Here is a 15,077-nt window from a genome sequence, read left to right on the forward strand (position 1 = left end):
TCAATACTCTAGGACAGTGGTTTCCAACCTGGGGGCCGTGACCCCTGGGGGGGGCACAAAGTAATCAGAGGGGGCCACGAATAGTAACGAAATGAAATTTTTTTTTTTTAGTCTTCACTCCCTGGATACTTTCTGCTTCCTTCTGCGGGTGCAGATGATACCTCCCCCTTGCCCCAAACAAGAGGGGAGGACTTTTGCTGAAGTGCCAGAGTGTCTTTCAGGCACACCAAGGGCAGGCATCCGCCTATAGAACACATGGCATATGCCAAAGGAGGCTGAGGGTGAAGCTACCAGGAAGAAGAGGGGGATACTGTCACTGACTCCCATCTCCTGGCACTGCCGCTGCTGATGACACCCTTACTCAGAATGAGAGGAGAGGGCTTTTTTTGTGAAGCAAAAAGAAGCAAGGCTGCAAGGAAAGGCTGCTTTTCCCCTTCCTTCCTGGCAGCCAGCCTGCCTCCCTGGGGGGAGGGGGTCACAAAGTTTTAAGCTTATAAAACGGGTCCCATACTCATAAAGGTTGGAACCATTGCTCTAGGATGCAGTTTATCAGGCCCTGCCGATTTGAACTTGTTCAAAGTGATTAGGTATTCCTTGATCATTTGTCTATCTATCTCAAGCTCCAATCCTGCCCCTTCTACTTCATGTTTCCCAGGAGGGTCACAGACCCTTTTTTGGGAGAAGACTGAGCCAAAGTAGGAATTGAGCACTTCTGCCTTTTCTTTGTCATCTGTTATCATTTTGCCATCCTCATTGAGTAATTGTACCACCATTTCTTTTCTCTCTGTTTTACTATGGACATACATGAAGAAAGCTTTTTTATTGCTTTTAGCATCTCTCGCTAATGTCAGCTCATTCTCAGCTTTAGCCTTCCTGACGCCATCCCTGCAATTCCCTGCTACGTGTCTCTCCTCTTCCCTTATGGCCTGGCCTTCTTTCCACTTCCTGTATGTGTCCTTTTTTGTTTTCAGGTCCTCTCTAAGCTTTTTGTGAAGCCACATTGGCTTCTTCTGCTGTTTCCCCCCTTTTTTCCTTGTTGGAATTGCAAAGCTCTCTCCCAATACATTTCAAATGAGTTGATTTTTCTCTCATCTGCTTTTTTCACTGTCCAACATTCACATTCATACATAGAGATCAGGAATACAGTAGGGCCCCACTCATACGGCGGGTTAGGTTCCAGACCCCTGCCGAAAAGCGAAAAGCGCCAAAAAGTGGAACATTGATAATAAAATGGCACCGAACAGCCGAAAAACACCGAAAAGCGCCATATAAGTGGGGCCCTACTGTAATTGAAAACCGTCATATTAGCAGAACGTCGAGAAGCAGAACGCCGAAAAGCAGGGCCCTACTGTACCATGATCTGAATGATCCTGACTTTAGTGTTCAGTGATACATCTTTGCATTTGAGGACCTTTTCTAGTTCTCTCATAGCTGCCCTCCTCAGTCCTAGCCTTCTTCTGATTTCTTGACTATTGTCTCCATTTTGGTTAATGACTGTGCCAAGGTATTGATAATCCTTGACAAGTTCAATGTCCACATTGTCAACTGTAAAGTTACATAAATCTTCTGTTGTCATTACTTTAGTCTTCTTGACGTTCAGTTGTAGTCCTGCTTTTGTGCTTTCCTCTTTAACTTTTATCAGCACTTGTTTCAAATCATTACTAGTTTCTGCTAGTAGTATGGTATCGTTTGCACATCTTAAATTATTGATAATTCTCTCTTCAGTTTTCACACCTCCTTCATCTTGGTCCAATCCCGCTTTCCATATGATATGTTCCGCATATAGATTAAACAAATAGGGCGATAAAATACACCCCTCTCTCACACCCTTTCTGATTGGGAACCAATCGGTTTCTCCACATTCTGTCTTTACAGTAGCCTCTTCTCGAGTATAGTTTGCACTTCAGGACAATGAGATGCTGTGGCACCCCCATTTCTTTTAAAGTATTCCATAGTTTTTCATGATCTACACAATCAAAGGCTTTGCTGTAATCTATAAAGCACAGGATGATTTCCTTCTGAAATTCCTTGGTCTGTTCCATTATCCAACATATGTTTGCAATATGATCTCTGGTGCCTCTTTCCTTTTTAAAAGCAGCTTGGAAGTCTGGCATTTTTCGCTCCATATATGGTAACAGCCTTTGTTGTAGAATCTTGAGCATTACTTTACTTACAAGGGATATTAAGGCAATATTTGATAATTACCCCATTCCCTGGGATCCCCTTTCTTGGGAATTGGGATGTATATCGAATGCCTCCAGTCTGTGGGGCATTGTTTAGTTTTCCATATTTCTTGACAAATTTTTGTCAAACTTGGGACAGATTCTTTTGCAGTAGCTTGTAACAACTCTGTTGGTATGCCATCTGTTCCTGGAGATTTGTTTCTTTGAAGTATTTTGAGAACAGCTTTCACTTCACATTCTAAAATTTCTGGTTCTTCATCATATGGTTCCTCCATGAATGAATCTGTCATCCTTTTATCTCTTTTATAATGTTCTTCACTGTACTGTTTCCATCTTCCTTTTATTTCATCTTGGTCAGTCAGTGTGTTCCCCTGTTGATTATTCAACATCCCTACTCTTGGTTTAAATTTCCCTTTCATTTCTCTAATCGTTTGGAATAGCGCTCTTGTTCTACATTTTTTGTTATCCTCTTCTGTTTCTGTCCAATAACTATTCTAATCGTTCTCTTTGTCCCTACGTACTAGTCGCTGTATTGTTGCATTTAGGGTTCTAACCGTGTTTCTATCTCCTTTTTCTTTTGCTTTCCTTCTCTCTTTAACCATTTTAAAAGTTTCTTCAGTCATCCATTGAGGTCTTTCTCTCTTTTTAGCTAGAGATATTGTCTTTTTGCATTCTTTCCTGATCATGTCTCTGACTTCAATCCATAGTTCTTCTGGTTCTCCATCACCTAAGTTTAAAGCCTCGAATCTGTTCCTTATTTTATCGTTATATTCTTCTGGGATGTTATTTTAACTGTATTTTGGCATTTAATGTTCACCGCCCAGAGAGCTGTTGCTAGTCGGGCGGTATATAAGCTTAATTAAATAAATAAATAAAATAAAATTATGATTGCTTTGTTCTTCTTCTTTAGCTTTATTCTGATTTTTGATATTATGAATTCATGATCTGTACTGCAGTCTGCTCCTGGTCTTGTTTTGGAGCTTCTCCATCTTCTTCCATCAATTATATAATCAATTTGATTCCTATGTTGGCCATTTGGTGATGTCCATGTGTACAGTCATCTTTTCGGTTGCTCAAAAAATGTGTTTGCAAGAAACAAATACCTGGCTTCACAGAATTCAATAAGTTTTTCTCCTGCTTCATTTCTGTCTCCTAAGCCCCATTTCCCCGCAATTTCTAGTTCTTCTCTGTCCCCTACTTTGGCATTCCATGATTATCAACACATCTTGTTTTGATGTATGATCAATTTCTTCCTGTACTTCTTTATAAAATCTTTCCAATTCCTCTTCTTCTTTGTTTCTCATTGGAGCGTAGTCTTGGATGATGGTTATGTTAATAGGTTTCCCATTTATTCATTGATATCACTCGCTCAGACCTTGCATTGTAGCTCCTAATTGCGTTTGCTACATCACTTCTCACTATTAAAGCAACCCCTGTCTTCTTAATTTCTCATTTCCTGCATAAAATATTTTGTAGTTGCCTGGTTGAAAATGTCCCATTCCCATCCATTTTAATTCACTCACACCAAGTATTGTAATGTTGACATGTTCCATTTCTTTCTTGACAATTTCTTAGTTTCCCTGGTTCATGCTTCTCACATTCCAGGTTCCTATTGTGTATGTCATACAACTTCGGACTCTCCTTTCACATCTATGTGCATTGGCCTCTCGGCTTCCTTTCGGCTTTGATCCAGCTGTGTCATTAGTCACAGTGCTACTCGTACATGTCCTTTATTCTTTTCCAGTAGCTCGGTGAGTGCCTTCTGACCTGGGGGTCTCATCTTCTAGCACTCATGTTGCATTTTGGATACTCTGTTCATAGGGTTTTTGTGGTAAGAGGTATTCAGAGATGGTTTACCATTGCCTTCCTCTGAGTTTGGGTGCATCTTAGTCTGGTGTCTCAGCTTTGACCACTGCGCCTGGGATGCCCCTGCTCGGAGTCTAGCCTCTTGGTGGCATTGCTCTCAGCTTCTTTGATACTCTCAAACCCCCTCACCACGTTAAGGTGTGCATCTTAGAGACGGTTTGTCATGTCGACTTCTAGTAATCACTGCATTGTTTTCAAAGTGCTTACAGAATTTTCCCAGGGATTTATGTCAGACTCACTAGTCTGTAGTTCCCAGTTTCCCCCTTATTGAAGACAGGGACAATATTAGCCCTCCTCCACACACCCGATACTTCACCCATCCTCCATAATTTCACAAAGGTAATACACAGTGGTTTTGAAAGTTCTTCAGCCAATTCCTTCATTACTCTAGGATGCAGTTCATTGGGCCCTGGAGATTTGAACTTATTCAAAATAATTAGGTATTCCTTGACTATTTGTCAATCAATGTAGTCTAGATCACGGGGTGGGGAACATGTGCCCTCCATATTGTTGGACTAACTGCCAGCAACCTCAGCCAGCATGGCCAACTGGCTAGGATTTGATGCTCCTCACTCTGGTAGTTAATCAACTTTGCCTGACTCTCCATAGGGCAGTGCCACTTCAAAAGCATTTTGTTGACCTAACAGGCCAGTATCAATTTGAATTCATTTTTTGTTTGTTAGCCGCTACTTTTACTGATGTTTTTTCCCCTCACTAAAAATATTGGTATTAATATATTTTGAAAGGAAATATTGATAAAATTATCATACTTACTGTAATATCAATGTTTCAGAGGGTTTTTGTTAAAAAAAATCTGTTTTTGAAAATAGTAATGGAAAATCACTACATAAAAATCCAATCCACAATGATAGAAAATAAGCGAATTAATGAAAAATTCAGTAGGAAATCCAAATTGGTCAGAATTGTAGCATAGCCCTACTCTTAACTGCTAATTATTTGACAGTTTCTGTCCCCACCCCCCTCCATCATTACATTGGTGTTTCACCTTCAAACACTCTTCCACCTATCAAATTCTGATCTGTGACATTCCCAGTACAGCACTCACCTGTTTTACTAATGACTTCATCATCTCTAGCAACAGAACTGCTCCCTCTGGACACAACCCAATTTTGGCTACAGCATCAATATAGTGGTTGTTCAGCAGCCACTGTAACAATGAGTCCAAATCTGCCTGAAAGAGGGGTATACTGTGAATCTACATGAAGAGGACTTACTTCCATGTCTACAAGCAACAGATATGTATTCCTCCACAAAACAAGCAGGATGTCTAGAATGCTCCTGTTGAAGCACTTAGGCATGTGTTCCCCAATAAAAGATCGTTCAGTTTGACATAGGGGAAAGTGAGCATGGAGGAAGTCTAGAATTCCAAAATTCTCATCAGAATGTATCCCCCCATTTTGGGAGTTTCAAATTACCTAGTCATGTTTACAAAGTGGAACCAATATTCTGCTTTTTATCTAGAAGTTTTTGGAAAGGCATTGATATGCATTGTTGTTCTGTGCTGGTGTTTTGCTAATCTGTTATTAGTTGTTTTGTTTTATTTTATGCTTTTAATGGAAATTGTTATTGTTTTAATTGTGACATTTTTGTAATCTACCCTGGTGAAAGGCAAGCTGTAAGTACAACTAATAAATAATTTTTGTGCAGAGCACTGTTTGTCATAGCTGCCTCACACACTTGGAGAAGGAAATGCCTGCAATTAAGTCTAAATCTCAACAGGAAATGATCTGCCCATGACAACAGATAGATTGTGAAATCTCCCACTATCCTCCTGTCTGGTAGAGAAAGCCAATCTAGTGTGTGTTCAGTGTCATATGCTGGAATGAATACATGTTGGGATAGCTCATGGCCATCATGTTGAGCCACACCAGTTCCAGTCTCCTTGGCATAAATGTTGAGCTTTCGCAGGACAATTATCCTGGGGGTCTTCAACACCACGGTAAGACTGAAAGGCAACAGGGTGGGCAAGACAGCAGCAGAATTCTTAGTCTGTCCTGCTGACCCACTAGATTAGCACTAATCAAGACAGGAAGCATGGACGTGAATAGAATTCCTATATACCATATGAGTTAAGCACAGCTTGGGGGGGGGGGAAATCAGCACATTATTTTTTTAAAAAAAGTTTAGAGTTTTGGGGACCAGCCTGACTAACCTCCTGAAATTGGTGAAATCAACATTCTTGTGTAATAACTGACCAGGTCTGTTTTTCAGCTATTATGGTGAAACGAGAGAGCCCCCTTCATTTCACGGTTATTTTTAGAGGGCTTACCTTGGTTTCATCTGGTGGTTCAAACACTGGAGTGGCCAAAAACAGTCCTGACAGAAGAAAGAAGATCTTGGGGACATGGATAAACTTGGTCAGGAACGTTCTGAGCACTTCAAATCCAGACAGCAAGTATGGGTTGCACTTAGATATATGAGGGCAGTTCTTTAAATTATCTGAATCAAACAACAAAAAAGAATACTCCACTAAACCACTCAGAAATGGCAAAACATTGATCAGGTTGACCTAATGAAGAACAATTTAGCAAGGGAATTAATAGCTTTGTGCAGGCTCCTTCATAGAGTGATCTCTAAGGAAAGGCTGCATAGTCAGGCGTGCTTTATTGGAGTAGATCCTACATTGGGGCAGGAGTCAGGTATCTGATGAGGAGGTGTTTTTCTATAACCATGATGGTCATATTCTATTCTATGACCCCAGGTGGACAGAGGTTACTGGGTGGTCCTGGGCAGACCCTGTAATTTTTAGATGTACCATTTATAAACCAAGAAATGGTTCTACATGCTCTCTCCACTCTCACTTCACCTTACCTCCTCACTTTGGAATTTCAAGGATGGAATGATCTGTCAACTTCAGTCCTCTCAGTTTCTCTTTTTCTAATCTTAAATTCAGTTCTCCATGTTTCTTTGGCAATTTGCGATTTTAAAAAAATCCTTAAGAAAATTCTCCAGCATTTTACTGCAAATTTCTCTTAATACATTTTTGTCTGCAGTTTTGACTAATGTACCCATTTTGCAAGCAATCCTAATATAATGCATTTTTGTATGTTATTTTCATTCCATATATTCATTTTAATGCAAACTTTCCCCTTACATATGAATTTCTGTAAACATTGGTTGACAAACTGCATTGCAAAATTCAAATTTTCAGATAAGTGCAAATTTTAAAGGATGGCTGTTTCAGTTCTCATATAGTTTCAGAAAGCACACATTTGTTAAATTCGGCTTCAAATGCAAACTGAATCAAATTTTTCCCCATCCTTACTTTGGATATTGGCTTCATCACTTCAGACGTACCCTTACAGTTTCCTGTTATGTACAAAACACAATACTGTGGTTTAATGTTAACATTACCAACCAGAATCAACCATAGTTTAAGATTCTGGCTAAAAAAGACATTTGGTCTTACTGTGAAATGGTTTTCTCTGTGCATGTCCAAAGATGATATCAGGTGGGTTACTAGCTCCACCTTGCTGCTGAAGGAGAAGAGCACTGTTGAATTTTGTAGGCACCTCCCACTCTGTACAGCTCCCACTCTGTGCAGCTCCTTGCCTCAGTTTTCAATGACAAGCCGATCAACGAGGAAGGAATTATGGGAATCACACTCACAAGACAAAAGACAACAGCACTCATACACTCTCTGCAAGAGGCCTATTGTGTGGTAATGCAGCCCAGCTCTCCTAGGGAGTGGCCCTGATATCATCTTTGGACATGCACAGAGAAAAACCATGTCATGGTAAGACCAAATGTCTTTTCTCCTGTGCATGTAAAGATGATATCAGGTGGGACATACCAAAGCTGACCCATGTAGGGTGGGAACCTCGCTGGGCTGAAAATACTAGTGATCCGAGAGGATGTGCTGTAACACTCTCCTCCCAAAGGCCGCCTCCATGGACTCATAAGTGTCTATCTTGTAATGTTTAATAAATGTGTTAGGAGTGGCCTAAAGAGTCACTGAGTGAAAATGCTGCTGATGTGGCTGCCACTCTTGTGGAGTGGGCCACTATTCTGGCCGGGTGGGCCAGTCGTAATGAAGCATATGCCAAGGTAATACATGCTTTAATCCATCTGGCTAGTGTAGAGGTGGAGACCTTATTCCCCAGTAAGGCTGGGTCAAAAACGACACAAACTACCTATCTGTCTTGTGTGTTGATTTTGTTTTAGAAATATACATGTTAAGGGCTCTTCATGTCAAGTGAGTGCCATGCCTTCTCTATGGGATGAACTGGATTAGGACAGAAGGAGGGAAGTATCAGCTCTTGTTGACAGTGAAAGGTAGACAAAACTTTAGGACAGAAGGAACGAATTGTGCGGAGAACTACTCTATCCTTATGGAACACACAGAATTGTCTATCCACAGTTAGGGCATTCAGCTTTGACACTCAACAGGCCGAAGTGATGGCCACAAGAAACAAGACCTTAAAGAATAGCAAACGAAGAGAAATGTGATTTAAGGGTTCAAATGGGGGCTTTTGGAGTGCTGTTAGCACTCTGTGCAGGTCCCAAGTTGGGTATCAGTGGACCGTAGGTGGCACTGAAATAGTTGCCCCTCAAAGGAAACACCTGAGGAAGGGATGAGATCCCAATGGATCGTCTGGGAATTTGGAGAGGATGGCCGATAATGCTGAAGCCTGGTGCCTCAGGTTGTTTGTTCTGAGCCCCAATGATAGACTATCCTGAAGGAATGATAGTATCTCATTGATACCCACTTTCCGAGGTCGTATACCTTTTTTCTGCACCCAGGCTGAGAAGGCCTTCCAAGTGCCCTCGTATATTCTGACGGTGGAAGGACCTCTAGAGGCCATCATTGTTTCCAGTACCTGGGGCAGAATGCCTTTCTTTAATAACTGTCTCCTCTCAAACTCCAGACATGAAGGGCCAACCAGCCTGGATCTGGGTGGAGAAGCTGTCCCTGGGAGAGCAGGTCCTTCCGTAGGGGAATCTGCCATGGGGGTTCGACCAATAGCTCGAGGAGGTCTGGAAACCAAGGCCTCCTTGGCCACCAGGGGGCTACTAGGAGAACTGTCGCCCTTTCAGTTAGGATCTTCTGAACTACTCTGGGAACGATCGGAAGGGGCAGAAAGGCGTACAATTGGCCTGGAGGCCATTGGGATGTCAAGGCATCTATTCCTTCCACCTCTGGAGACACATACCTGGTGAAGAATCTCTTCACCTGGCGGTTGTGCTGGGTGGCGAACAGGTTCACTTCAACTCTGCCGAAGCAAGAAACTATCTCCTGAAACACATGTGGGTGAAGTTTCCATTCTCCCTGGTTCAATTTTTGATGACTCAGCCAGTCCGCTTGGTCATTGTCCTCCCCCCTGAGATGCTCTGCCCAAATGGAGTCCATATTCTTCTCCGCCCACTGGAACAGAACAGAAGCTTCCTTCTGAAGGAGGGAGGAGCGTGTGCCTCCCTGATGGTTCAAGAACAAATTGGCTGATACGTTGTCTGTTCTGACCAGGACAGCCCCCAACAGTCTGTACACCACGAAGTGCCTCAGAGCAAGGCGAATTGCCTGAAGTTCTAGGAGATTGATGGGCAGTGTGGATTCCTGTGAAGTCCATACTCCTTGGACTACTTGGCTGTCACAGATGGCTCCCCAGCCTGTCAGGCTGGGGTCTGATGTGATCAGGGAATGAAAGGGATCTTGAAATGGAACTCTTTTCAGCAAATTGGGTTCGTGAATCCACCAAAGGAGAGACTGATGGACCCATGGTGACAGGACCACTCTGCGGTGACACCTGGCTGCAATGTTATTTTGGAAGGGTAGAAGCGCTCACTGGAGGGCGTGGGAGTAATGACGCACCCAAGGTGTAGTTTGGTGGAGACCATCAACCCCAGAACAACCGCCAATTGCATTATATCCTCTGAAGTGGAAGAGATGAGACTTGACACTGCATTGCGTATCTTGTTGACTCTCTTGTGCTAGCTGCAGAATTCCCTGCTGCAAGTCTGTTGTGGCTCCTGGATGTATAATGTGTTGGGATGGAGACAACTGGCTCTTTGCTTGGTTGACCCATGGTCCTTCAGGCAGGCCAAGGTGACATGTAGATCTTCCCAGGCCTTGTGTAACGATGGGGAGTGAATTAGGAAGTTGTCCAAGTAGGGGAAGAAATGTACTCCCTGCAACCAGAGGTGTGCCACCAGGGCAACCAGGGCAGAAAACAGGCCAAACGGCATAGCCCTGTACTGAAAGTGATCCTCCCCCACAGTGAACCTGAGGTAATGCCTGTGAGGTGGGAAGATAGGCATGTGGAGATCCTTCAGGTCGATCGAAGTGAGGAAGTCTCCCCTCCTTAAGGCTTCCTTGATAGAAAGTAGTGTTTCCATGAGGAACATCTGGTACTTTATGGATTCGTTCAGGCTTTTTAGATTGAGTATCGCCCTGAATGAGCCATCTTTTTTCATGATGGTGAAGAAGATTGAATAATGTTCCAAAAATCTCTCCCCTGTCGGGACGGGTTCTATTTGAAGTACATGAGAAATCGCCTGTAATACCCTTTCCCTCTTGACTGGAGATGCCGATAGGGGGGATGGGATGAATTTCACTGGAGGTAGGGAAGTGAATTCCAATCTTAGGCCATACCTTAAGGTGAGTAGCAGCCAGTGGTCCAATGACATCTCCCTCCTCCGGTGGACAAAGTGTTCGAGATGGCCTCCCACCGGAGGATTGTAGGTGTCAGAACTGATGCTTGTTTCCTTGCAACTGAGAGCCAAACCCTGATCAGTTGGGGAAATGTTGGTTGTGTCCCTTAGGTTGGTTATGCTGTCTGTTTCAGAAGGGGTGGCTAGCCCTGGAATCCTTTGCCCTTCCTGACACCCTGGAGCCTCGAAAGGACTGTGACGTGAGATATGTGTGAAAGGATCTCCGAAAGGGTCTCCTGTCATCCTTCTTCCTGGAGGAAGGCATTGACTTATTCTTTTCCTTGGATTCCAAGATGCTGGCTAAGGCGTCTTCACCAAATAACTTGCCTCCCATGTAGGGCTCTGAGGCGAGGTTTGAGAAGGGCTGTGGAGTCAGTGTCCCAGTGGCATAGCCAAAGGGATTGTCGAATGAAGATCCCTGGCGCTAGAGATCTTGCTGCAATTTCAGTACTCTAGACTTGGGTGGCGGGTCTGGACACACTGCTGAAACCCTTGAAGTTGCAGGGACAGGGGGTTCCTCTGGGCAATTCAGAGTAAAGGCTTCCATTGCCTTGCACAGGAGGAGGAGGGGGAGAAAGTGCACCTCCTGAAATATCCTATTGGTCCCCACTCCACTCTTCTTCATCCAGGATGATTAGATCATTGTCTGGAACAAGTGATGTACCTTCAGGTTGGGGATGCCTGCTCTGGGCAGTGGCATAAGGATCTGGTGAACAGCAGTTCAGCAAAGGGTGTGCGTGCGCTGATGTGTGACATGTAGAGGAGCCCTGTGCTACTTGCGCTCCAGATGCAGCATGAGAGGGAACTGAAGAGGCAGATAGGTCTCTGGCCAAATCCACCAGGAGAGAGTCCCTGAGCTGATCCCTTAACTGTTGAATAGAGTGAGCTGACAAATGCAGCTCGATAGGCTAGACCTGAGGGACATCTGACTGGAGCCCCCCCCCACATGAGGCTATTGACTGTGCAGAGAGGGGGGGAAGGCTGGAGCATCCCCCCCAGTCTCCTGGAGGTGATGGAGAGACAATGGTTCCTCCAGAAAGCCAGTGAAATTCTCGGGAGAGGATCTTGCAGAAAAAGTGGACTGTAAGGAAGGGTGAGGCTGATTGCTTTCTTCCTCTGATAAGGATTCTTGGTCTCTCTGTGTTCTGCAGGTGGCGCTGTGAGAGACCTTCCCTCTGTATCCCTTCTTTTTCTCCAGGCCTTGTTGACTACCACTGGCTTGCCTGGGATTAGTAGGCCTTAATCCTTCAGGAGTCGCCCTGCCCACCAAATTTTGTGCATCAGCCACCTCCTGTCTGCTGGTAGAGGGGCAGACCATAGCATATCCAGCCTGAATCTCTCTTATGCTCACAGGCCCTAGGCCTGACTTGGTAAGGGCACTGATGCTGTGTCTGGTCTGGGAGTGGGAGGGAGTGGTTTCAGCTTCTTGGCTGGGTGCAACTTGCAGGTTGCCTTCCTCATGGGCGCAACATGCAGCAGGGCTTACGGGGGTTAATGGCTGTGGTGGAGATGAGTGGGGATGCTGGAGTTGATGGTGTGGGCCCCCCCAAGGCAGTTGTGACTTGGGAGGGAAGGTTCCACGACCGTGTGGATGGCTGCCGCTGAAGGCCATCGAAGGGAGGCTGATCCTCGCTGTGCGACCTGAGCACCACCACCACTAAAGAGGGAAGATGCAACAGCCTTGTGGGTTGGCTCCCGCAGCCACTCTAAGGTAAGGGCGTTGGAGCTTTGAAGGAGAAGCCTGTGTAAGGAGGAGGGGTCGGGGGCCCTTTAGCTGGGGGATTCACACCTCAGAAGACTCTAGAGGTGAGAGAAACAAATGAAAAAACCTCTTTTTTTAGATAGGGGAAAAAAGAAGGGGAAAAATAGTAAAAGGAGACTAACAACACAGAATACAGAAAACACACTATACAGGCCTGAACCAACATAGCAGAGAGAACACCATGCTTGGTGAAGGCAGAAGAAAACTGAGGCAAGGAGCTGCACAGAGTGGGAGGTGCCTACAAAATTCAACAGTGCTCTTCTGCCTTCAACCGCAAGGTGGAGCTAGTTACCCACCTGATATCATCTTTACATGCACAGGAGAAAACAACATTAAACCACAATTCCCCATTTTGGATGTAACAGGGAACTGCAGCTTAAACAGCGCAGGACTAAAGCTGAAAAGCTAGCATGCAAAGGAAGGAGGTGAGAGGGAGTGTGGAGCATGCAACACGGGTTACATCCGAACTGGGCAACATCTAACCCACCTTAGTGTTGTTGGGAGGATAAAATGGGATAGCACCATGTTCACTCCCTTGAATTTCTTAGAGGAATGGCAGAATAAAATAAAATGCATTATAGAGGCATCAAAGGGGTCATATTACACTACCATAAGAGTATCATAGCAGTCATTTAGTGTGCTGACCAGAATATTTCAGCCATAGGTTATTGTATAGGACTAGAAAATTATAATATTTTGCAGGTTAATATGACAATACACCCACCAGCAGTATACATGCCAAAAAGTCAACTCTACAAAATTCTTCCTGGTTTTTCTATGGATGTTAAGAAGAACCACCAACAAGTACAGTACCTGAACAACTGTTTTCACTTTTTGTGTCTCCACTATAATTTCTTGGAGGGAAATTGCACAGGGGTGTATGCTAGCTTCAAAATGCATATCTCTCTAGTGCGAGTTCCTCTTCAGATATAGTTGAAGGTGTAAGGAACAGGGGAGGAGGCCTGAAAGCAGGACTCTTCACAGACAGGCTCCAGTGCCTTATCTCCTGTGCCACCAAAGAAACATATCTACTGTACTATAGTTCTTGGCTGAATAATACTACCAAGAAGCACAACCTAGGTAGTATTATAATTCCACCAGCTGACTCATCACCTGATCAGGAGATCTAAGGAACCAATGCAGCTCCACCTGGGCCTAAAAACCCCCACCCTTAGGCCTGTCCTTGAGTCTAAACAACTTCCCTGCTAGTGAGGAGATCCTCTATTCTACTTCTGGAACCTGATCTTTGCCTGCCTTTAATTATTATGTTTTTTTTCCAGCCCACACCTGGCTGATGACTGGCTTGGAGCTCTGAGTCTGATACCACTTGGATTATTGGTCCCCAGCAAACCCTAGCATCACATTGCAGTTATATTAGAAGCTAAATATATTTCAGACATACCCATTAAAATATTCAGGCCCACTGAGCTGTTTTCAAGCCAGAGACCAGCCATCATTCCCTCTTTAAATTTATGCAGGAGCATACGATTATGCAGAAAATGAAGTAGCAACTTGACAGCCAGCACAACTGTACTTAGATGCACCTGACTTTGTGTGAACATCAGGAACCAGTCAGGCCCCAGAGTCTGGAACACTTGTTCTTGGATCCTGTGTAGAGAACACCGAAGTTAAAAGACACCAACTACAGATACAACTGGTAATGCTTGATTATTGTAAATGGCCCTATGTCTACTGCACTAAACAGCTAATTCAGCAGTGCACTGGGAATATAGCACAGTATACTAGCTTCACAAATGTCTCAATACTAAACGCACTTACCTGGATGTAAGCTCCACCAGATACAGTGGGATTTATGTCTGAGAAAACGGGTATAGGTTTGCGTTATCAGATACTGCTCTTCTTGCAAAGTTAGTTTCACTCAAGTGTTTTGAAAACAGTGGTCCAGATGTAACTAAACTGACAACCCCATCTTGTCCATGTTCATGTCAAAGTAAGTCACCCTGAATTTAATGGAGTTTACAGCCATAACAGACAGGGACTGTTATCAGGTTCTTCCTGTGTTGCTGCTTACAAATGTACAGGAACTCATGTGTTACATGATTATTCACATATATTTTTATTGTTATTGCTATTGTATTTTAATTGTACATTTCCTTGGGAGGGTTTTGCTCCTTAAAGGCAACACAAAATATTTTTAATAAAATAATTACTAGATAAGTATCTGTTAAGAACATCCTATTGCTCAAACCAAAAGTGGTCAAGATTTTATTAATGTTCCAGTTACTTGCAATGCCTCAAGTTTTTTGCAAGCATTCAGTTTGAATACTTGCAAAAAGCTCAGAGGGGGCGTTCAGAGCTTGTAGTCCCTGTTGTGAAAAGATGCTCTACTGGGTCTGACTGTATCTGTGAGGGTTAATTCTTAAACATACATGATTATCTCTTTGGACCTAATGCCTCCAAATCTTCTATTGAAGCAGTACATTAGTATTTCATCCAAATTGTTACCCAGAGGCTTGTAATTCAAAAGTCTAAGCGCTTTACTTGAGTATGTGACAGGGTTGCCAGGTTCCTGGCCTGAGACTGATCCTGTATCTTTAGGAGAAGAGAAAGTCAGCCAAGTGCAGGTGTTCTTGCAA

General features: G+C 43.7%; 1 protein-coding gene across 4 annotated transcripts in view; it reads right to left on the reverse strand.

Annotated features, from left to right (window-relative positions):
- The window catches only part of WDFY4 (WDFY family member 4), a 463,201-nt gene that overhangs the window by 257,067 nt on the left and 191,057 nt on the right, over positions 1–15,077 (reverse strand). For all 4 annotated transcript variants that reach the window (XM_061634768.1, XM_061634767.1, XM_061634766.1 and 1 more), the window contains 3 exons: positions 13,883–14,088; positions 6,340–6,509; positions 5,116–5,241 (listed from right to left, as the gene is read on the reverse strand). In XM_061634768.1, the coding sequence (XP_061490752.1) occupies positions 5,116–5,241; positions 6,340–6,509; positions 13,883–14,088 (502 nt within the window). The remainder of the gene's footprint in view (positions 1–5,115; positions 5,242–6,339; positions 6,510–13,882; positions 14,089–15,077) is intronic.

The sequence above is a fragment of the Rhineura floridana genome, chromosome 7, assembly GCF_030035675.1.
Source record: "Rhineura floridana isolate rRhiFlo1 chromosome 7, rRhiFlo1.hap2, whole genome shotgun sequence".
NCBI classification, from domain to species: Eukaryota; Metazoa; Chordata; class Lepidosauria; order Squamata; family Rhineuridae; genus Rhineura; species Rhineura floridana.